General features: G+C 44.9%; 1 protein-coding gene across 1 annotated transcript in view; it reads left to right on the forward strand.

The window, feature by feature from the left end:
* The first annotated feature begins 692 nt into the window (after positions 1-692).
* ADHFE1 (alcohol dehydrogenase iron containing 1) overlaps positions 693-24,812 on the forward strand; it is a 359,867-nt gene continuing 335,747 nt past the window's right edge. Inside the window, exon 1 of the mRNA XM_086965816.1 lies at positions 693-782. Coding sequence (XP_086821942.1) covers positions 727-782 — 56 coding nt within the window. The 5' untranslated portion in view covers positions 693-726. The remainder of the gene's footprint in view (positions 783-24,812) is intronic.

Below are 24,812 nucleotides of genomic sequence, written 5' to 3' on the forward strand. Positions count from 1 at the left end.
TCACCTATGCGTGCCGCTTTACATAGCAGAATGGTACTCAGATATGAGATGCTAGTAACAAAGGATATCCAAGCAGATCTTCCTGACCACTTCTCTCACCAAACAAACATGCCTGCTCAGGACCATGAGTTGTAAACAAAATATCAGACTGGACGCAGTGCAGTAACCATGTAAATAGATTATTATCATATGAAATACCACAAAAAGACCTGCACAGTTGCACAAAGCTGCACGCATACCGAAAAAACGTGAAGTGCACAATTGTCTCAACTTAATATAAAACTTATTTTGACTTGTACTTTAAGTGGGTGTCTATTTACTTACTTTTATACTATCGCAACTGCCTCTGTGTCTGTAAAACGTAACTTTTGTCCTGAATTTTGACCTTCCCTCCTGAATTTATGTTATGAATTTTGACCCTCTGTCCTGAATGTTTATTTACACTTACCGTCCTGAATTTACACCCATGCCAGTTGGTCACCCTAGCTGATAATCTATTAGGAACATTTCCGCACCAGTAAGGAGAACTGTTAACAAAGTTAGAAAATATACTAATATCATAACCATAATGATTTTTGACAAGGTTAAATTAAGTTGGGGCGATAAACTCGGTGTTTCAAGATACCAAATAAATAGCCTTCTGGAGCAGTCGGGCTCCTGTGGGAGTCAGGGGCGGAGCTGAGACTCGGGGCGGGTGAGGAGTGCAGTCAGAGCTCTGCTGCAGCCATGGCGGCGGTGAGGCACAGGGTTGCTCGGCTCCTCCAGGAACTGCAGCGTGCCTCGTGAGTCACTTCTATGCGCTCGCTGTAGGCGTTGGGTGCGGTAAGGGTTTGCTTTATCGGGTTGGAGTGAGGTGTGGGGAAACCTTCCTGAAGTTGTTCCTGCTCTCGTACAGGCTATCTAATCAAGAACACCAGCTCCTGGGTCCGGAGTCAGCATGTTGTCAAAAGGGCTTTCCTTGCATTAAATACGCATTTTGTCCTTCCGAATCGCGCAGGAAGGCCGTCCTTTCCACAAACCCACTGAAAATACACCATGTCAAACCTCCCACAAGTTACAGCCATGGGTCGCTCCAACCGTGGCGTGATTGCGCGAGATAAGTACTTTATGTGGTTCAGCAGCAGCACACACATTATGCGCAGCGTTTCTCCCGCATGGAAGAAAAAAAATTGTGTACACTGTTGCAAATTAAAATTATAACTCGGCAAGTCAGAGAATCAGCTATTACATTGTCGCGTCGATTCAGAAACTTCACACTTTAACCACGTGGCTTTTTATTACAAGCTAAATGGGGTTTGTTTTAAAATCTTGGTGTATTGATTGCTACGGGTCGTGTTACCGGAGTCATTTAGGTTTAAATTATTCCATTCGTATCTATTCCAGTCCTATTCCTTTGCTCATGTGCAACTGACCTTGGGACGTCTGCCAAAAATAGTCTTCATTGGCTCATCTTGTTTGGAAAAAAAGTGGAACTTTTGACGCAACCAGGTGACTCTGTGTGATCTGTGTCGCCATGTTCCAGTCGTGGGTCTTCCTTTCATACATAATTACTCTCAGTGGTGTTAAGCCATATGTGGATTCATGAAACTGAATCAAGACTGCAACTCCCAGAATGCATTTCATTCTTGACGAAAACCCAGGATTGGCAAGTAATGTTCTCTGATAACCTATTTCTAATGAAGAACACATTAAAGACTAAGCAATTATGACCTACTAGTCTTTATAAAGATTTTCGTCATACTGCTTTCAGGAATATTAGTTTACTCACTACTGGCACTACTGGCATTTATAGATGCTGATTATTAAATATCTCTGTGTTTGTGTACATCACCGCTTTTTTAGAAACTCTTATTAGATGCACGTAATCAGGTCACCATTCAATGAAAGTCAGATCCTCCTTTCTTCGTTCCAGGTCCCCAACCCCCCCCCCCCCCCCCCCACACACACACACACACTTGTGGCCCTCAACATTATGAGAAGGTGCAGCACCAAAGCTGGGATTTTACAGCACCTGCAGTGGCGTAGCAAAACTTTAGGGGGCACCCTTGCAAAGTACATGGAGGACCAGGGCTGGACTGGCTGGAGTGGACACAGGGCTTTTTCTAGGTGGGCGCTGGTTTTCGGCCCCTGGGGGCTGCTTTTGTTACTGGGGGTCGGCAATATCGGCCCCTGTAACAAAATTGCCAAAACCGCCCATGCAAACAGCTCAGCCACACCCCACCCTTCCCTCCCAGGGGGGCCGGCTGAGCAATTTTTCAGGGCTGGTTTCTGTTCCCAGTCTTGCCCAATGGAGGACCCTCCTTCCGGTCTCACTCAGGAGCTCCCAGAGTACTGTGCTGACGGGCACCCCTGGAGTTTGGAGCATCCCCGCACTGCAGGGTCCTTTGTTACGCCACTGAGTACCTGATGCGTGCATTTTCAAAACCTTTTTAGGTTTCCACTGGCGTCCGCTGCGCAGCAGCGTTCGCGCAGGCGAAATCTTTTGAGAAGCAGTATGTGGCTTTGTCCCGCCTCTCTCTTCCATTGGCTAGCTCCATAAATGGAGGCTAGCCATTGGAAGAGAGATCTGTCTGTCATTGTCCGAGGCGATTCGTGGGCGTTTCCGGTGATTTTTTTTTTTTCCCTCTCCGCCCTTTTGTTGCAGTCATTGCGGCTGTGGGTGTTGTCTTATTTTTTTTTTCCCCCAGGAGGTTTACGCCTGCCCTTTTTTTCTAGGAGCTAGGGCGAGCGGGTGAGTTCACGTAATGCTCCTTTCTCGTCAGGAACCTCCTGCAGCCTCGCCCTGCCCTGCCAGAGCCGAGGACACGCAGCCGCGGCATTTCTCCCCGTTCCTTCCACCCCCCTCTCAGTCAGATGCCTTCTCGCTGATCTTTTGTCATCAGGTAAGTGCAAAAATGTGTGCTGCGTCTTTGAGCAGTTCAGCTTATTTGAACACTCAGGTGCTGATACAATCCCAGTGGTTGGCCCTCTCTGCATACTTGATTTACTCTATAGGTAGCAGCATGTTAAACAATTGCATTGCCTATGTATTTGATTGAGGTCATTTCTTTGCCCATAAACTGGGTGCTCACTCTACACTTCTATAGCTCTTGGGTGGGAGGGTGGAAGTCATAAGGACGCATACGTGCTCAAGTCCGGGAGGAACCACAAGTACACCGGGCCTCATGTACAACGCTTTTATGCACTCACAAAGCCTGCAGTGCATAACCTGGTTTATTAATGTTCTTCAAGACTGTAGTGTGTCGTCGGGACGCTGGCACTGCTGCTGCCTGTGTGAGGAACTTGCAGTGTATCGGATGGAAGCCTGTTCTGCTGCTGCTGCCTGCACAGTGCCTGTTTGAGTTAGACGTGCTCCAGTGCTGTCTGTTTGCATGTGAGGGAAGCTGGCTCTCTTGCTGCCCTTTGGTGTGTGGGAGAAGCTCTCTCTGATGCCGCCATGCACTGCCCTTGTTCTATGAAGAAACTTGCACTTGGGCTGCCTGTGCTGTTTGTTCAGTTTGTGGTGAGAAAAGCAGAGCTGCCATTTGCTGTTTCCTGTCTTTTGCCTGTTCTGTGTGTGGGAGAGGCCTGCTCTGGCACTACCTATTGAACATTGAAAACTAACCTATGCTCAATTCAAATAACAGCCTTGTTTTAGTTTTTAGGGCCTTATTTGAACTTGGTTGCCACCTGTCATGCCTGTGAGATCTGTGCACATGCTTGCTGTTGAAAGGATGAAAGATCTTTTCACTCGAAGGTCAGCTCTGCTCTCTATAGCACGAGGAAAAGTTTGAGGCAGCTGCCTGAACTTGTAAGATCTGTATAACCCGAGTTAGGTTTAGTTTATTTATTCCTTTCTACTGGTTAGCTTTTCTCAAACAGAAGAAACGTATCCAGAAGTTAGGGAACGAGTATAACACACAAACTGTGCATAAAAATGCATTTTGAGTTGATAGAATTGTAGACATTTAAAAAGGGGAAGGGAAAAAGAAACATTAAACATTTTTTTGACTATCACCGCTCAACCAGGCTTCAACTTTCAGAGTGTTAACCATTTTACTCACAACGAACTTAATTACAGAAGATGTATATATTGGAAGATGACATCTTCTTAGGAAGCCTAACAATTGCTGTTCCGATATTCCAATCAGATATTTATATTAGTTACAGATTTCAAATCATTTGCTCAAACACAAGTAAGGCCCACCTGCACCCTAAGCCAATAAAGACTTTTACACTGAAGGGCATCCTGAGGTTCTTTACTCCTCCGTTCGGTACATAGGTGATGATGATGATGTTTTTACAGTCATTAACCAGTGGCTGTGTGATGGTAACTTTAATTGCGACATGGAATATTTTATTTTTAGTATTTTACTTTTAGTTCCCTGCCCCCTCGCTGTGCTTGCTTCCCTGCCCCCTCGCTGTGCTTGCTCTCCTGAGTGTGTGTGTGGCTCTGGGTGGGTGTGTGTGTGGCTCTGGGTGGGTGTGTGTGTGGCTCTGGGTGGGTGTGTGTGTGGCGGTGGGTGTGTGTGTGGCTCTGGGTGGGTGTGTGGCTCTGGGTGGGTGGGTGTGGGTGTGTGTGTGTGTGGCTCTGGGTGGGTGGGTGTGTGTGTGTGTGTGTGTGCGGGGCTCTGGGTGTGTGTGTGTGTGTGTGTGTGTGGCCCTGGTTGGGGGTGTGTGTGTGTGTGTGTGTGTGTGTGTGTGTGGCTCTGGGTGTGTGTGTGTGGCTCTGGGTGTGTGTGTGTGTGTGGCTCTGGGTGTGTGTGGCTCTGGGTGTGTGTAGCTCTGGGTGTGTGTAGCTCTGGGTGTGTGTGTGTGTGTGTGGCTCTGTGTGGGTGGCTCTGGGTGGGTGTGTGTGTGTGTGTCTCTGGGTGGGTGTGTGTGGCTCTGGGTGTGTGTGTGTGTGTGTGTCTCTGGGTGTGTGTGTGTGGCTCTTGGAGGTGTGTGTGTGTGGCTCTTGGGTGTGTGTGTGTGTGGCTCTTGGGTGGGTGTGTGTGTGTGGCTCTTGGGTGGGTGTGTGTGTGTGGCTCTTGGAGGTGTGTGTGTGGCTCTTGGGTGTGTGTGTGTGTGTGTGGCTCTTGGGTGTGTGTGTGTGTGTGTGTGGCTCTTGGGTGTGTGGCTCTTGGGTGGGTGTGTGTGTGTGTGGCTCTTGGGTGGGTGTGTGGCTCTTGGGTGGGTGTGTGGCTCTTGGGTGGGTGTGTGGCTCTTGGGTGGGTGTGTGCGTGTGTGGCTCTTGGGTGGGTGTGTGCGTGTGTGGCTCTTGGGTGGGTGTGTGTGGCTCTTGGGTGTGTGTGTGTGTGGCTCTTGGGTGGGTTTGTGTGTGTGTGGCTCTTGGGTGGGTGTGGGTGTGGCTCTTGGGTGGGTGTGGGTGTGGCTCTTGGGTGGGTGTGTGTGTGGCTCTTGGGTGGGTGTGTGTGTGGCTCTGGGTGTGTGTGGCTCTGGGTGTGTGTGTGGCTCTGGGTGTGTGTGTGTGTGTGGCTCTGGGTGGGTGTGTGTGTGTGGCTCTGGGTGGGTGTGTGTGTGTGTGGCTCTGGGTGGGTGTGTGTGTGGCTCTGGGTGGGTGTGTGTGTGGCTCTGGGTGTGTGTGTGTGTTTGTGTGTGGCTCTGGGTGGGTGTGTGTGTGTGTGGCTCTGGGTGGGTGTGTGTGTGTGTGGCTCTGGGTGTGTGTGTGTGGCTCTGGGTGGGGGTGTGGGGGGGTGTGTGTGGCTCTGGGTGGGGGTGTGTGTGGCTCTGGGTTGGTGTGTGTGTGTGTGTGTGGCTCTGGGTGGGTGTGTGTGGCTCTGGGTGTGTGTGTGTGTGTGGCTCTGGGTGTGTGTGTGTGTGTGGCTCTGGGTGTGTGTGTGTGGCGCTCTGGGTGTGTGTGTGGTAGTAATTGCTGTCTGCTGAGCTCGTCCGTAGGGTACAATAGGTCTCACATTTGCGAGAGTTTAAGCTAATGGCAATGTAAATGACAATGCCATTTATTTGTTTTCAAAACCAACACATAAATACAAATTTTGTCATTTACAATGCCAATAGCTCTAACTTTTCCAAAGGCGAAACCATTGCATTGTAAATGCTTGTTGAAGAGATTGCCACCTGCGTGCCTGTATAGAGCATAGTTACTCAGGTTGTGGTTGGATTGCTCCAAATAACAATGACCTAAGACTTAACTGCTACTTCTCAATATGGAGAACACAAACGTTTTTTGAGGATGTCGACGTTCACCTAAGTGAGAATGGTGTCCGAACTCGCACATTCACTCACTCATCCAGGGGTTTAGTACCAGCTCCAGAGATCTGTTGCTAACCTGCATGTCAATCATGCCTTAACTGTACATGTTCTCTAACAGATGAAAGCTTACACTGGTCTGCCCTGCTGGATCTATTCTGCTGAGAATGAAAGGTGACTTTGTGCTCTCTGTGAGAGTGCAGAGCTTGCTTTGCCACTGCCACCCTGTGCCAATTCTGTGAGGAAGGAAAACTTGCAGTGCTCGTGCCTGATTTGTATGCGTCTTGTGATGGGTAAAGCTTATACACTGCTGCTGCCCTACAGATATTTGACCCATGAAGTAGGGAAGCTTGCCCTTTTTTTGCCCAAGATGTACCTGTTCTGTAAAGGTGTGTTTCCACTGCTTATGAAGAAAAAAGATGTAACTAATGCTTTTGCATAGCATAGCCCATGAACATTGACTTTTCCACGAGATTTGATGTGAGATGCCTATAGTCCTGAGGAAGTTCTTGTCCCCACAGAGGAAAAATTCAAGCTCCAAAACATGTTGACAGAAAAGAGAAGCGGGGGCCGCTGCTATACCCTTCTTTTTTTAATCTTGTGGCAGAGAAACGCCAGTAAAAAGTATTTCTAGCTTTCCCACACACACACACTTTTTTTTAAATATAGGTCTGAGAGTTTAACAAAGGTAGAACATAAATGTTGACATAAGGGAATTAGCCTTACCAGAGCTAGGGAACCCATAACTACGATACTGTACAACCAGTGAACAGTAGTGCTCCTTGATGTTTACACTATGAAGGAAGGTTTCATCATCCTACATGAGTACATGACTGTTTGGTAATTGTATTTGAAGTTTGACTTTTTCCTCCAGTTGTGCTGTGATTGTTGCATGTTTGTGTTTTTTACGGTAAGTGTACAATAGTCCTTTAACTACTCTCATTCTCTTGTTAGTGTGTTAGCTACCTGTCTTTTACCTGTTCTGTATATGTTAAAGAATTGTGTGAATTGCCTCCTTCCCTTTACTTATTAACTGAGAAGAGTTTACTTTTGGTATAATGTGTAAAGCCGGCAGATTTTGAACTGAACTAGATGACTTTGTAACATTGTAAAACATGCCTGACAAGTGGTTCCATGTCATGTGTAACACCTTAAGCCAGTTCTGGCATTTTAGCCAACTTCACTTTGTGTTCTGGGCCTTCGAACCAGTAAAGAGAATGTTGCGGCAACAGTACAATATACCTTTGGCTGAAAATAAAGAAATGGCTCATATGTTAGAGTGCTCTTGACATACTAGTGGAAGGCAAAATAAAATTGTGTTCCTTTTTCCTTGAGAGTTAAACAGCCCAGTGGGCGAGAGGGCAGTGATAGGCTTTCAAATATCAATCCGAACAGCTCCCTGCTAATGGGCTAATATTGACACTTGTGGGAAACTTCATGCTAAAACATTGTTTCCAAGACTAATGTGCACAGCATTGTTAAGGAAGAAAAGTATATAAATTCATCATGACATTTTGAAAATTGTATTCATCAACAATGACTTTGATTTTCATGAAAGCACAGGGACATGATTTATTAACTGTCAAATTGGAAGGAAGACACAAACTAGTACCCACTCAGTAGCCATGTAGGGCAAGCTTGAAGCTTGCAGATTTTTTTAGTCAAAAAGTTTTTTTTTTGTTATTGAATCTTTCTATAGGAATGATAGAGGTTGCACCAAATTGCGACTTTCAAACAACTAGCCAACATTTGCATTGCAACAAAGGTGTATGTTTTCCATCTTTCCTCAAATCTTAATCGCTTGTTTATGGTCCATGCAATAATTATATTTTTTATATAAAACACAAATACTATTTATTTGAGCCCTGAAGAAGCGACACCTCAACTGTTTTTGTCATGAAACACATGTTGGTTAGTTGTTTGAAAGTCACAGTTTGATGCTGTATCTATGGAAGAATTCAATAATAATAAAACTATTTTTGAATGAATCCATTTTAAGCTTTAAACTTGACTTCATCATTTTATTAACACTGTCCCTTCTAACTCACAGGGTAACTTATTGGTTTAAAACACTTTTGGGTTTATTTACAAACTAGCGTTTTACTATTTTCTGTAGTAACTGCAGTATTACTACAAATGTCCTTGCTTAATCCTATTAACAAACTACATGCGGACGTCTATGCCTCCACATTAGCTTGTCCTATCTTTTTCTGTGAGGAGATCTCCACCTCGACTGCGGAGTCTCCAAACACATATGTATACATTTTAGTAGTAAATGTGGGAGGGATGGAGGGAGTGATTGGAAAATGGGGAATACTAATGACTAAAAGGAAGGGGTTCAGGAAGGAGTGAGAGGGATTAAGGTAGGGCCAGGGTAGGGTATAGGGATAGACGTGCACCCCCCTCCCCCCACAAAAGATTAAACCGTATCCTATTCACAAACTGCAATTCTATATAATTACTACTGCCAAAAAGCACCCAAATCAGTAGACCATTTACTAAGCCTGGGTGCTGTCCCTCTACACAGAACTCTGCGAACTGACAAAAAAAACTCCACCGCGATATGCGGAGTGCATTAGGGTCACGCAGGTTGCACTGATTTTGAGCGCCAGGTATTTGGCCCGTGCTGTAAAATAATTGTGAATGGCACCATGCACAGCGCAAGAGGGCGCAGCTTCCTTTCTGCTGATCGAAGATTTTCTACTCGAGCAGCAGCTTTCTTAATGCGAATGGAAGATTTCTCCAAGCGAGTGGTCGTGACCTACAGCGTCCACTCAGATTGAGAAATCGACCACCGCGTTGAGTAATCTCGCCAGGAGGTTGATTTTCCTTGCCAACGAGACCTTGGTGAGCACGAGCAAAGAAAAATCTTGCTGGGAGGTGGATTTACCTCAGTCGCACTCGCCAACTTGGCGTTGAGGAGCGTGAGCGAGGTAAAACACATTTGGGAACTCTGCGCGGAGTTTGCAGAAAACTCCACGAGCGGAGTTCATCTCCCAGGGTTACAATTTACTCCAGCTCGGAGCTGGACTAAGTCCAGTACTACATATGGTCACTCGAAGATACTGCATCACTGTCACATAGAATATAACGGAGTTAAGAACTTAAAATAGGCCCCCTTGGAAATAATGTTAAATTGAATTAAAATACTTTAAATTGTAATTTTTAATTGATGGTAAACAGGACTCTAAAACATTTTATTTCATTTTAGCATATAATAATAATCACTTTTGAATTGAAAAAGTATTGAAAATTAGGTTTTAAGTAACAGCTAATTAGGTTACTTGTTATCAAATCTATACATCACATTTAATTATTGTTAAATAAAACACAATATATATTTTTCTTTAGGTGGGAATTCTTTTTTTAAAATTTAAATTTAAGAAAATGATTTTAATTTAGTTTATTCAAATTATTGAATATTACATTTTAAATAAGTTATTAATGCGTTAGCATTTTTCCTATTGTTCTACACTTAAAATAAATGTTGGTTAAGCTTTGTGGCCCGTTTTTAAAAATGTCTTTATTTTTTAAATACAATTTGATTGAGCTCAAGATGTGACAACCAAACAGAGATATCATCATGTCCATACCATTAGTCATGAATGTAAGAGGCATTACTGCTGTAACAAGTACAAGATGTAGTTGGTACATACAATTAACCATTTCACCCCCCTCCCATCTTTTGCCTTCCCATCTTGCTCCGCAGGTACACATTTAGTTGTTATCTCAAGCAAAAATCTGAAAACTATTTTGGCAGTAACCTGTTCTTCAATTTGATCCCTTGCCCCCAATCAGGAAGATAGTTTAAAGAAAAGGGGTAGCTCTGTGTCCCTCAGAACCTGGTTAATTAATGGTTTAAGAAAAAGTGGTTCTGTTGGGTAAAACACAAATGATTTAACAATGCTAATAATGCAATCCAAGACTAATTCTCTCCAATAAGCACCGCTCTAGAAATAGGTACTCAACAAATAAGTCATGAAGTCAAAAGATTGTACTATTTATTTATAAAAGCCCCACCACACTTCTGTCTTGAGAAAGACCCGCCGTGACCACTCACTGGGGCACATCCGGGTGGAAACGTCGACGCTGGTCATAGGTCCAGTACCACCAGGATTCCAGTAGGAAGAATAGGAATCTTTGTTTCCAAATTAGTGTCTGGCCATCCTAAAAACACCTGTGTATATATTTGTATATAGGAATTTGTTTGCACTGTATATATTCTTCACCCATTGAGCACTTTTGCACAGATGTCACTCAATTGCACTTTAATATTGATTCCGCCAAGTCCATTCGTTCTATGTATGTGAACACTAAATGAAGCAATTCTGCTATAAATACATAGTACAATCTTTTGACTTTATGACTTATTTGTTGAGGACCTATTTCTAGAGCTGTGCTTATTGGAGAGCGTTAGTCTTGGATTGCATTATTAGCATCGTTAAATCCTTTGGGTTTTACCCAACAGAACCACTTTTTCTTAAACTCCAAATCAAGAAAAGCCATCCATTTTGCCCCACTCCACGGGCGTCAGCGCAGTCACACATCTGTCTAGGCCACTGGCTCCAAGCACACACCTTCCCTTTGTAAAAGCCAGGCTTATCCTAAATTGCCTCCAGGAGTCTTTGGGTCGCATTTTAGTTGGAGATAGGATCCTGATAACATCTAATTGTTCCTGACAATATGGAGCATCCTGCAGCAAATCTTTGAAAATGGGCAATGAGCCGCTGCTCCATCACACTGCCACTCTGTGGTTGGCGGGCAGGTATATATGGCAGTTAGTTTTTGCACTCCAGTTGGAATATCTTCAACATAGCCTAACAGGGTGACCAAGGATATCCTGGACATTTGAACATCTGTCATTTCTTCAAAAGTGCTTAGCATGAGCCCCTGGAATTCTTTTATCCCTGAGCACTGTCATGCCAAGTGGCGGAAGTCTGTATGTGCTAGCCCACAGTGGGCACATTCGGTGCTTTCACTGACCCCCATTTTATGTAATGACAGCAGCGTGCTGTTCATCTAGTGCAAGTATTTGAATGTATTAGGCAGAGTCTATAGTTGCAAGATAGCGCATTCATCTGGGCACAGCAAAAGCACCACAGTTCCTTTGTCAGTGCTGATGTTAAGTATTGCCTGCTTCCTAGAATAAGCCTTTGGGAGACTCACCAGGGCCTTATTTGGCAGGGTACTGAAGAATAAAACAATCCTCTGGCTCAAACATAAGGCTGATTGGATGTTGGACTTATCTTCTGAAATCTTGATGGTTAGAGGAACCCCATGGATAGGTCCCAGCAGAAAGGAGTGCAAGGGAGATGCCTGGTCGTTAACATCAGAACATCGATGGTTGTTAAATCACTTTGAGATTTTTTTTTTTTATTCAGTTTCAAGCCCCAGGCTCTATCCAGGTGTTGCCTCTAGGTTAGTTTTATAGACTATATCTACTACCCAGGGCAAATAGTTCTGAGGCCAATGATCACTCCATTCCAATCAGACATAGTCCTAATATACCACCAGAAATGCCATTGAACCTTTGGCCACATTGGAAGACATTCATTGATTCCACACTAAAATGGCTTATGCTTATAAGGAAGTAGAGCTTTTACCTTCGATCCAGGAAACATCTCTCATTTTGGCTACAGACGACACACACACATTATCCAGAATTACCATACTGAACCCGGTCTTTGTAAATCTGGCCTATCTCAGACTAATGTAGTTTCATTGGAACACCAAACAAAAAGTCCTGATGAGAAGGTTCTTAGTATTGTTTCCTGGAGAATTGCGAGAGCACGCACAAAAATTTCAAATCCAGACTTGCGCAGTTTCATAAATGCAAAACCCTAAATATCATCTAAGGTGGGCAGAGAGAGATGAGGTCTCCCCAATTTTTTTCTGGTAATGTCACTGACCTTTAAAACAGCGAAATGATGGGTTTCCCGTTATTTTTTGGTTTCTCTATCATTCCCTGCCGAGCCTAACATTTTGTTCATTAACTTTTTATTAGAACATTTTTATCCAGTCAGGGATAAAACTGGTCAACTCGATTCATTTTTAGAGGACTTTTATCAAAAAACTAAACGTACCGTTTATAATATCTGGGTCCGAGATTTAATTATCGCATGTACTTTTCCTGATACACGGGTCTGTTGTTTTATTAATGATTAATATGAAAATGCAACACATTTTTAGGTTTCGCCTGCACAGCGCTTGCGTTGTGCTAGCGAAATCTATTGTATTTCATATAAATTTTAAAAGGTGCTTACATCCCGCCCCCTTGATTTCCTTGCTTTTCATTGGTTCCTGGGTTTTCCACTTACTTATACTCAGTTTCTATTGGCTGTAGAATAGTTTCCTTTTGTTCCTGTATTTTCCTCGTGTGCTTCTTATTAGTTTCCCGGTGACCAAGTACTGTTTACATTCACTTTTGTGGAACTATTTTTTTAAAGGTTTTGCATGCACCATGCTTGTTTTGGGTTCTTCAGCCTCTCTGCTGCTTCCTCTGTCATCACCTTGCTCTGTTGTTGTTGCGCTGAAAGCTTCTGGTATTACAGCTGGTAATTCGTGAATATCTTAAAGCGCACACAATGGTTGCAATGGTGTGCGAATCGCCATTAATGATTCGATTTATGGATTGCCTCTTTTCAGCAAATGCCAGCATGACAACTTGATGCACTAGAAGCTGCAGTATATAACACATTGCTGTAATTAACTGACAATGACTCCCCGACATCGTCGCTTACCAGCAAGATGGCATTGAAAATGGCACTGAAAGAATGCAGATAAAACAGCTGCCTCAGCACAGGTTTAGTCTTTTGCCACACACTTTGCTAGTACAGCATCAGAAACAGTTTCTCATGAGAAAGTGCGCAACGAGAACAGCGCAGCATACACAACACTGTGGAGAATGCAGGTGTCTCGGTGTTAACGTTGTCATTAAAATGGCAAATATAAAATCAAAAGTGTTGCAGTAAATTGCCCTTCAGATCTGGACAGGCCATTTATGACCAAAGAATGAAGGAGGTGGTAAGGACGCATATACTTGCACTGAGACAAGTGCCTGTTAATAGGAGATACTCTTATTATTCTGCTACTGGCCTGTTTTAGAAGCATCTGTATTTCCTTGCTTCCCCTCTTAAGTGTCCTGACCCCTGCTGCTTCCTTTGTACCTCAGAGTACATTCAGACCCAATTGTGCGGCACCTTCATGGCTACAATGTGCTCTGGAGTGCAGAAAGCAGTCGGCTATGATCCCTATATAACAGGGCCCTGGGGTCTGGGGTAGCTGTAGATATGCTGTGCTGTAGGTAGAAAAGTGCCCCTTTTACCCCCCCCCCCGCATTGTGCCTGCCACATGATACCCTTTGACTTGGTGTTCCCTGCCAATCAGGTTCCCAGGGCCTGTGTTCTTTCCCAAAACTGTTCCTTTGTACCCACAATTGGCACCTCTCTGGCCACAGGTAAGCCACTTGTAAAAGGTACCATGGGTACCAAGGGCACTGTGACCACGGAAGGCCTCTAAGGGCTGCAGCAACTGTTGTGCCACCCTTAGAGGCCCTGCACCTTACCACCCACACACTGCCATTGCAGGCTGCGCTTTGTCCTGCAGAGAAAAGTGAAGTCAACATGGCACTCATCCCTGTGTGCAATGCCTACAACCCACTGCATGAGGCCTAGGTAAGCCATCCCTCTATCAGGGTGCACTAACTCTCAGGTGAGGGTACAATGGCATGAGCCATGTACCCCTACTGTGTCCAAGTCCATTCTTAGATATTGTAAGTCTAGTAAAGCTTAAAGAGCATATGGTCTGGGAGTTGGTCGTTACGAACTCCACAGCTTTATAATGGCTTTACTAAAGCCTGGGATGTTTGGTAGCAAACATCTCATCACATTAAACCCACACTGATGCTAGTGTGGGATTTCAGGCAAAATGCACTCAGAGGGCATCTTGGAGATGCCCCCTGAAAAACGACCAACCCTATTGTAGTTTCTGAATGGCTGCCCACCATTTGCCACCACCAGACAGGTTTCTGGACCCCTGGGTGGAAATCCTCCGCTCTCTGGGTCCAGAATCAAAGCCCATCCTGGGCAGAAGTGTATTGCCTCCTCCCCCAGGATGGGCTGGGTCCACGAAGGGGAAGCTTCAAAGGCCTGCCACCTTTGGAAGCTGTCCCTGCCTTTTGCTGTCCCCAGCATCTGGCTCCTACCACTTCTGCTCCCCACTTTGGGTGGGAGAATCGGCAGGAAAACCAAGATAGGAGGAGAGGTGTGCCCACCTTTGCCAACCCCACCACTCAGGTGGGGGAGGCGAGGTGAAGCACATATATCAGTCACCTCCAGCTTGAAGATGAGGGGACTCAGCCAATTAGGGAGAGTCTCATGCCCTCTCCAACTGGAGGGTGGCATAATAGGGGGTGTACTCAACCTACGGAAGGGACCCATTGGTCCTGACCTACACACCCCTAAATGTAGTATTGAGGGGCAACCCTGAACCTTGCCTCCTCAGATTCGAGGAAGGACTGAAGAGCTGTGCTGACCTAGAAAGAAGAGGACACCTACTGCTCTGACTCCAGCCCTACCGGCCTGTCCCACCTCCAGCCTGCATACAGCGAAAAAAGCAGCCCCCTCAAAGGACCTGACCTACAACCATCTTACAGACTCTTTCTCCCGTGAGCACCAGACTTGCGCAAGCAAAGACTCGCCGACAGAATCCAGATGTCTCCATGATTCTGCACCTGACGACTGCGGCTCAAGCTCGAGTGGCCCAACACCACAAGGAGGTCTCCCCAGCAATCCTGACCTGGGATCTGGTGATCTCCGACCTCCCTCCAGCCTTAAGACAACGCCTGCAGCCTCAACCTGAAGGCTCCCCCCGACTCGACCGCCAAAAGACACCCATGCACCCGATGCCTCACAGCCTTGGATGGCCCAACCGATTGTGTCCAGGCATCCCGTAGGAACCAAACTCATCTCTCCAGCTGGTGGTTCCCTTCTGGAAGTCTCCTTGCCTGAGTCTGCAGGAACTTTGCTGAACCGAAGGTCTCCATTGGAAACCACAGGGTCCCCGACCTCTTCTTGTTACACTGCACCCAGCCGCCCCTGTGCTGCTGATGGTGCAGCTCTTGTGCTGATTGTTGGACCCTGCAGTGCTGACCTTAACCCAGGAGCTTTGCTCCCACACCCGAGCGGCCTGCTTATAAGCAGTCCCTAACCGAAAGCCCCCTTAGCCCCATTGGCTAACATTGGGACCCTGCACTCTGCACCCGGCTGCCCAAGTGTCGCTGCTGGTGCTACTTGAGTGCCAACCTAGACTTTGGGGAACCTTGGTCCTAACCCACAAAACTCCCACTCGTAAGACGTATACTTACCTGTGAAACTTATAACCATTTTTCTACCATAGGAACCCATTTTATTCGTTTTTTTGCCTAAAATGTTTGGTGTTAAACGGATGCTTTGTATGGAGAAAAAAGTAACTGAAACTTAAACCAAGAAAAGTCTTACTTATCTTGAATTGTGAGATCCCTCGGTGTAGTATCTAAGCAAACCGCCTCCAGTAGTTGATGTAATCTGAAAGTAATAAAAAGTATTCTAAAAGTAATTTCTATGCAATTTATCTTGCTTTTAGAAACCATACCAACCTGTAACAATTGCAAATCCATTCCCAATTGCTTTTCTGTGTAAACGTTTACAATTGGAAGTACATTTTACCCACCTGTACCAAGTCCTGCTTGGTTCTAGAAATAAAATATAAGTATACCTTTTTATACTCAATTGGTCTGGATTCTGTCTCTGGGTGAGTGTAATCAGTCCTTGAGTGAATGGGTACAGTAAAGGTTAACAAACTGTCTGGATGAGACTAACTGCTCGCCCACACTACCACAAAGAGAGCCGTTAGTACTTACATAATTTAGCCTCTGCTATACCTCTAGGGACTCCCTGGACTCTGCACACTAAACCTTACTTTGGTATAGTATATACAGAGTCCGCTTCCTACATGTAGCGTTGGCGACCGAGTACAATAGTAAAATAAAGTACAGCTTACTGTGCAGAAAACGTGCGCTGAGTAGCTTTGCCACGGTTGCCATCATCTTGCTGTATATTACCGAAGCTAAAGGAGGGCGGTGTAGCCTGTACATGGTGAATGACGATTATTCTGTGGTTGAAAAAATAGTTAATTTAATGCTTTTTTGCACATTATTCGGTGTTTAAAATGACAAACTATAGGCAAGTAGAATTCTCAGTGCAGCAACTTCTATAACAAGTATTGAGAAGGCCATCATTTTTCTGTTTTTGTGTAGTGAAAAGGTTTTTGCAAAACTTGTCTTTCATAGAACTGACGCAAATGACAACAGTGGTGCAGGTAGGGAAAGCCACTTATCTGTGGGAGTAGGTTGCTGGGACTCCTGAATGCGTGCTATTATACTTAACCTAAATATATTTGTAGTAGAATTGTCCTCTTTTACTGGTACAGTGTCCAAACCTCACCAATGCTTGTATTATCGCATATTAACCAATATCTCGTTCTTATTTATTTATTTATTTATTTATTGACATTTGTAGAGCGCGGCGAATACCCGTGGGCGTCTCGGCGCTAGTTAAGGGATGGATCAGCAACTGGGTAAAGAAGATATACAAGGCTATTGGTCAAATAACCACGTCTTTAGCTGTTTGCGGAATGTGAACAGGGAGGGACTTGCTCGGATATGTGCAGGAAGGGTGTTCCAGAGTCTAGGGGCGGCAACCAGGAAACGCCTGTCGCCCCAGGTGACTGTTCTAGTGCAAGGCACAGCCAAGAAGTTCTGAATAGAGGAACGAAGAGATCGGGTTGGGACATGATGGAGAAGATTCTGTTTGAGAAAGTGGGGAGCTTGTGTTCTTCAACACTATCTGAAAAAGGTATTCGCCAATGAGACTTAATATCTCTCTCAAAAAGGCTGAGGCCCCCTCAAGTACTCCATGTTAAATAAGTAATGTTACCTAAAAACTTGTGTGGATCACTGTATGAAGGCATTCTGGCAAACTCATGTTCATGTGTACAATGATTAATCTACCTCAACAATCTTGCCAAAGCCCCAGCAAACGGCCTTGCCTCCCACGTTAGAAGCATGGCTCAAGTTCAAAGCTATGATGCAAGTGCTGTTGGTGAGCGCACATCAATATCTCTGGCAAGTACTACCTAAGGGTCGAAGGTCCCAACACAAGAAAACGTAGCTACCTGCAGCAAAATTGAAGAACGTGACGAAAGGAAAGTGGAGAAAGCAGTTGTGGCTGGCCCATGAATGTATGAGGAATACTGTCTCACACATTTTACAACCATGAAAATCCGATAGACTGAATCGAGTTCACCCATCCATGCAACCTACCAATTCATCCACCAGTTCACCTATCTACAAATACATCTATCCATGCACTGGTCCATCCATCCACAAATCAATGTATCCACTCTTGCATGTCATACACCTATTTCTTATTAAAGATAAAGCAAAGAGTCATCCTTGCAATATAACATCGTGGTATGCGGTTCATATAGTACAGTATGTTAACGAGTATGTGTTACAGACCTTAATGAATTAAGGGTTCAACAAGCCCAGTTCTTCTCATCGCCATGTCTTCTGTTGGAGAGGTGCAAATTTCCTCCCTATATACGTTCCAAACTCCCCATTTTTTATCTCACTTCTTAGGGCAACTTCTCCGTTTATAAACCCCTTTTTCTGCTGCCCAACCAATCGTCATTGGCTGTTCGTTGGATCCCCAGAACAGTCATACACCTATTTAAACACTCACCAGTTATATACCCACTCGTAATGAAACCTTCCATTCACACATTCTTCCATCTACCTAATTTATCAACCACTTACTCCCTATCTATTCATCTGTCTATCCTCTGCCTAATCCACCTATTCACTCCTCCATCATTATCTGGTAATCTGCTATAAACCATGCCACAGACCTATTCATTTACTCTTCACGTACTCATCATTGCTCACCTACTGATCCACCATTTAATTCCTCCCCCACCATTTTTGCTTTTTCTTATTCATCCTTCCCATCTACATCTCTCTGACTGATCAGTGTACCCAGTCTGTTGCAAGCACATCAATCCAACTACTGATCACTAACCATCTACTTTCCCACTGAACTGTCCATTTATCAGTACACCCGCTGCAGATAATCATTCTGCCCTCCACCTATGGATCACATTACTCACACATTCGCTTGTACACTTACAATTTCACATAATCATTGAACACTTTATTAACCTTGTCATCCATCTATATGTTCTTTTACCAAACACTTCATCCATCCAACCATGCACCTATCGATATATATTCATCCACTAATCATCCCCATCCATATATTTACTCTTGCACTTATATTTTCACTCCTCCACATTGACATATCCAACCACACACAAACACCCATCCATCCTCACGCTGCTCATCTATCTACCCACACAGTCATCCATTTTTTACATTCATCAACCTGCTCAACCCTTCCTTATACTCTTACATCCTCTCCTCAACTTTCCAGTCACCTATTATTCCACCTACACAGTCACTATACATTCATTAACCTACTCAACCACTCATTTAACCACCCTCTAACCCATTCATTCATTCGCCCATTCTCCATGATCCTGTACTCACTCATCCGTTTATCCATCCACTCCTACAGCTATCATTCATTCATTTAATGGTAATCTGCTGGATTTTAGGAAAAATCTTAAAACTCTGCTTTTTGTTCAGTAAGTCCCTTTTCTCGCCCCCCCCATTCTGTGCCTGTGAGGATCATAAGCGCCGGGACACTCCTCGGAGTAGCTGAGCGCTATAGAAATCCCCCAATAACATAACATAACATAACATAATTGGCCCATTTATCCATCTATTGATTCACACGTTAGCTCCCCTACCTATTAATCTATGCAGCCATTACATATCTGCCCAGTGTGACACTTATCTATGCCCAGTTCCCCGATGCTTCTTTATATACATCCACTCATCCATTATCTACTCAAACAGCTGCCATCCAACTACTCTTATATCATCCATAAACTCCCTAACAGATCGCCTAAATGCCCAATCACATAACCACGCAACTGACGGACACTGTCGCCAGCCATTCATTTACTGAACCACATCCGTACACTGCCACTATGCTATTGCCTTTGAAACCATTTTGATTCAACCTGTTAAAGTACATTTTCATGGCTTTTGCTAGCTAGGCCTCCACTAGTTCTCAAAGCCATCTTGTTCAAAATGGATGTCACATTCATTACTATTTCTCCTGTGCACAGGCAAGCAAAGTCAGGCTTGTTTATTTGCTATTTACACTGTTCTCAAAGAAGGCTCTCTAGCATCGGCTCAGTATGGAAACTTCCTATGCATCACCCAATGGCAGGGGGAAACATCTTACTACATCAAGTATATTTATATATGAATGCAAAAAGGTACTTAGTTAAACAAGAATGGTTCTGTCGGGTAGAGCAAACATAAGTAAAAAGATGCTTTTAATGCAATCTGAAGAGTAAATCCTCTGACACTCAGAAATAACATAAGCTCCTTAACACTTAATGAATAAGGCATAGAGGACCAAAATGCTTTCACAGGGAAGTTTATATCAGAATTACTTAATTCATTGATATATACAATACAATAATGTGGACTGTCAAGATCAGTATACAGAAAGTGACAAGTGTGCACGGTGCTCAAATGGTGAACATTATTTACAGTGTAGGCATTTACATATGTACAGGTTGTAATAAAAGTTGGCCAGATGGCTGTTTCAATCCAAGGATTCCTATCTATCCAAGTATAGAATCCTAGTGGTGCCGGACAATAAACAAAGCGTCAACGTTTCGACCCTATGGTACCCCAATGGGTGGTCACGGCAGGTCTTTCTCAAGACGGGTATGGTTGTGGTGGGGGGTGGAGTGGGGGTGGTAGGGAAGAAGCCAAGTTGTTTGGATGACAGTCCTACTGGGGACTGGGTTTCCTAGCCTGGAACAATGGACACAAGGGGCACAATGGCCCAGTATCGTGTAATACTGGACAAATCAATGTGGACGGAGGAAGGGCCGAGGTCCCATCCTATTCCTGCTATCAGTCAGGGCAAAAAGGTACTAGACCTACAGAACTATTAACTGTACCCTTTCATGCCTATCATGCAGTTTATGTGTTCCTCTCTTCTCTTTGACCTTTCAATGCAACTCGCAAACCCCTCCCCCTGTGGTCCAATGCACACATTTCCTGTCACTGACTGCTTTACAGCTGAGACCTCTGAAGTGGCCCACTCTCTAGGGCTGCACTCACACTTATCAACCTTCCTTTACTCACCCTGCACAGAGAGCACTCACACCATTCTCTCTGCACTCGTACACTGCTCCCACACCACTGATTAGTAATCCCATAGGCGAAACCTAATGCATTTACCAATACTTGTTCTCATTCTGTTTATGGTGCGGCGTTGAATGACCTTTTGTTGAAGTATAACCTAGTTGTTCCAAGTGACATATGTATGTGTTCCAACTTTCATAGGGAATCAAGCTGGAAGGACAATAGATCACATACTCTTATCATTTGAGTTCTCTTCCTACGTAACTGATTTTGTGTTGTCTGGTAGCTCCGTAAGTGACCATAACCCACTTTTTATTATGCTGGATTCCCTTATTAAAATGCCAAAGTCTAAAAGATCGGATAACATGGAGATCTCCAGGAACAAAGGATTAAAGTTAAAGTGGGATAGGATCGATCCAGTTGCTTTTAACCCAACATTTGTTGAAGATTCTATTGTTTCTATCATGGCCTTTCTAATTGATGATTAAGGGCCTAATGAGATTTAATTGGAATTTGTTAATATCTGTAGGTCTATCGCGAATAATCTCACTTCCTCTGTTTCTCCGTGAGAGATGCCACCATTCCGATGGTTTAAAGTAGCATTTTCCCCCACTCACAGAAAATTGATGGTCACCTTATAAAGCCGCCCTTGGGTAGCATGAGGTGTCAAGGAGAAATGGCCCTACACTGCAGCTTTAAGCATGCGTTCCATTACGCCGCAAGCTAAATAACACTTGCCTTAACCATACATATGCCTGAACCACGCACATGCATGGTTAAGGCAGTAGACGTTCTAGCTTACTGAGCAGGCGGAGAGAGGAACCAGAAGGGAGGACCTGCATGAAGTAAGTTGGACCGGGGTGGGTGGGGGGGGGGGAGAAGAGGTATTAAGGGAATGGGCAGGGTTTAGGGCTCCGAGCGGGGAGGCTGAGGGGGGTATGTTTCAAGGGAGGTGCTGTTTTAGGGATCAGGGCAGGGGGCTGGGGTCATGGTAGGTTTTAAGATGGGGGGAGAGTTTTAGGGCTCAGGGAAGGGGAGACAGTTTATAGGGCTCAGGGTAGGGACGGTCGGGGTAGGTTTTAAGGTAGGGGGAAGAGTTTTAGGGCTTAAAGCAGAGGGGAAGTGGCAGTTTTCAAGGCAGGAAGTTTTCAGGGCTCAGGACTGGGGAAGTTGGGATAGGTTAAGGTTTTAGGGGCGGTGTCCTTTTTAGGACTTGGGTGGGTCGAGTTACAGGGCATGGGCTAATATTTCAGGACTCTGGGTGCAGGGGCTGGGGTGTGACCTTTACCACACATCCCTTCTCCAAACATGCCTGGTAAAGGAATGCGTTTAGACACATTAGTTATTGGGGCTGCGTGGTAGAGGCATGCATGGTTCCTGTCATACAACCCATATTAAGAATGCTAGAAAGGAATATAAGCAGGTCTTTGAGGAAAGGAAATCTGAGATCAGGATTAAAGCTTGTAAGACATTATTATGACTTGGGAAATTGAGGGCTAGCTCAAACTTCAAGGAAGTGGCTAACTGCACCCTTGCTACTTGTCCCACGTGACCTCCAAAATCTGATTCATGTTCATGAGGTTATTGCAGCTATAAACACATGTATCCCAGGAAAGGGTCAGGGTCCAGATGGTGTCCCAGCTGATATTTTTAAATCTGATATCCATATGTGATCTTCACTGCTTACAAATGTGTTAATATCAGTATTCTGGGGATCCATCCACGATTCCTGGAAGACTTCCACCGTAGTTCTGATATTTAAATAAGAGGACCGCTCTCACTTGACTTGTTATCCGCTGATCTCCCTTGTAGATTCTAGCACCACGATTCTTGGTCAAGTACTGTTGTCCTGCCTTGAAGATTTGGCCCTGGCTATTAATGTTTTGCCAGACGTCTAATTTGTTTTAGACCTGTGATAGGGACAATTGAACAATTTCTAAAACTTTATTAAATAGTGGGGAAGTATGTCAAGGCAAAAAATAATTCTGTGCACTTAGCTTTTATGGATTTATCAAATGCCTTTGATCTTGTGTATCGCTCTAATTTATGGGAATTGATGGGCAGGATGGGAGTGGAAATTGAACTCCTAACTCATTAGGCGATTACACCAAGATCTCACAGCAAGGGTGCGTTACGGCCCCTAGGGTGAAGGTTCTCCCCATATTAGCTCTACACAGGGTGCTAGGCAAGTGTGTATCTTTTTTCCTCATTCCTTTTTCTGCTCTACATTTATTGGATTAACTATCTGATGAAAAATGGAAAGGATGTGCCATGTATGGGGAATAAGTCTATCCCCATTTTATTGTATGCGAACAGTGCAGTGCTGATCGCCTGCACAGCAAACGGCCTTCAGATCCCTCTAGACTTATTTTGAGCATATATGAAAGACCTGAAATTCAAGTAAATTATTCAAAGTCCTATATAATGACTTGTGATCGCCAGGCACTAAGTCCAAGAATTTCAAAATGGGGCATTATAATCGAGCAAAATTGAAGAATTTTAATTATGTAGGTCGTCTTTTTAACCAATCACTTTGCTGGGCTTCACTTTTTGTGTTGTAATTTTTTTTATTGGTTATCGAGACAAAAGTTTACAACATGGGAACAATGTAGCACAAGAGGAAATATGCAATGTTAATCAGTACAGTAATAGAAGAGGGAGGGTGGGAGGATCGGGGGTGATGGGGGTGGGTGTAGCAATGGAGGAATACATATCCTCAACAGAATCAGTATAGTTAGTTAATCAACCTGGCGTTGGATGCGGACCCCAAACAATGGGTGCTAGATATTGAACAGTGAGCAGTCCCCTGGCAGCAGCGGGGATAGGGCCCATGGGCCGCGGACAGGGCCGGCTTTAGCACTGGTGGTGCCTGGTGCGACAATCATTTTCGGCGCCCCCACACCCAATGACCACCTCCTCTGATTTTCTCACCACCACCAGGCAAAAGTGCCTGTCATCTCTCCAATTCTAAAGTATTGCTAAACACAGCGCCCCATCTGAGGTCAGCGCCCCCTCCTCAGGACAACGCCCTGTGCAACCGCACCAGTCTCACTGCCCTAAAGCCGGCCCTGGATTCTCGAAATGGTGGATGGGGAGGATGAGAGTCTGAGTAATCCTCTACTCGGGGGAGGGAGCAGGAGGATGGAGGGGGGAGCTGTCATCCAGGCCGTGTGGTGGGGAAGATTGCAAGTTTCATTCTGTAATGATCAATATGGAAAAGGGAAGCCGGGCCAGCTGTTGGTGCAGGAGGGGTTCTCTGAATCTGTCCGGGGAGGAAGCCACCTGGGTGGTGGGATGGGCGAAGTCCGCGGAGGGCGGGGGTGGGGGGGGGGGTTTGTGTTGGGGGTCGTGAGTGCATTTCGGTGGCTGTCAATGCTAACCAGAGGAGTGTACCTTCCCACCTGTCCAGTGGGGGGGAGGTGATGGAGAGGGGGTAGCGAGGGAGGTGGAGGACAGAGGAAAGGAGGGAAAGTGCTATGGGCCAGGAGGGGAGGAACACAAGGTGGGGTGGGGGGATGGCGAGGTCCAAGGGAAGGGAGGGGGTGGAGGTGGCGGGACGAGGGGAAAGCGGGAGAGGCAGAAGTGACTGGGGGTGGCAGGGGGGAGGAGAGTGTATAAAAAGCGGGGGGACAGAACAGTGTAGTGAGGGCCAGGGGGGGACTCCAGTCCTTTAGCAGGAATATTGAGGTCATACTTAGAGTTGCCCAAAAGTTAAAAAACAAACCAATTATGGAAATGCTGAGTTTTATACAAGAGTAAGTGTATCTCGGTGGAAGCATATGGCGCTGGGCTATGGTGCTACATTAAAATTGGTATTCTCCAACGAGCAGAAAACCTCTTTACTCGCAGCGTATTGTCAGTATCCGGAGGTACAGCTACCTAAATGTGTCACGAGGAACTTGGGATGACATACCTGGTGGGCCTTATTGGACTGGCCCCCTTAATACTCGGGGGCAAAATTTGGGGATCACCTGCGGCTGGCCTAACCAGAACCTGCATTACAGACTGCCTGTTACTTTATAGGGCCGACCAAATATCATGGCTCTCATACCCGAAAAAATCATATAAAAAACTAGGGCCTACTGGAATTATATGAAAATCCCTGCATAATTAGGCCAGTACATAAGTTAAACATAAAGAGCGCTGCCTGGAACACTGCATGAACATACACCTAGAAAAGGCCCAGGGTAAAGAAACAAGTGTTAAATATGCCCAAGTATCAACAACACGTAGAATGGAGCCCTATTTAGGGTGGATTATGAATCCCACATATAGTTATTGGTTTACTCTTTTT

The sequence above is a fragment of the Lissotriton vulgaris genome, chromosome 4_1 (assembly GCF_964263255.1).
Source record: "Lissotriton vulgaris chromosome 4_1, aLisVul1.2, whole genome shotgun sequence".
NCBI lineage: Eukaryota > Metazoa > Chordata > Amphibia > Caudata > Salamandridae > Lissotriton > Lissotriton vulgaris.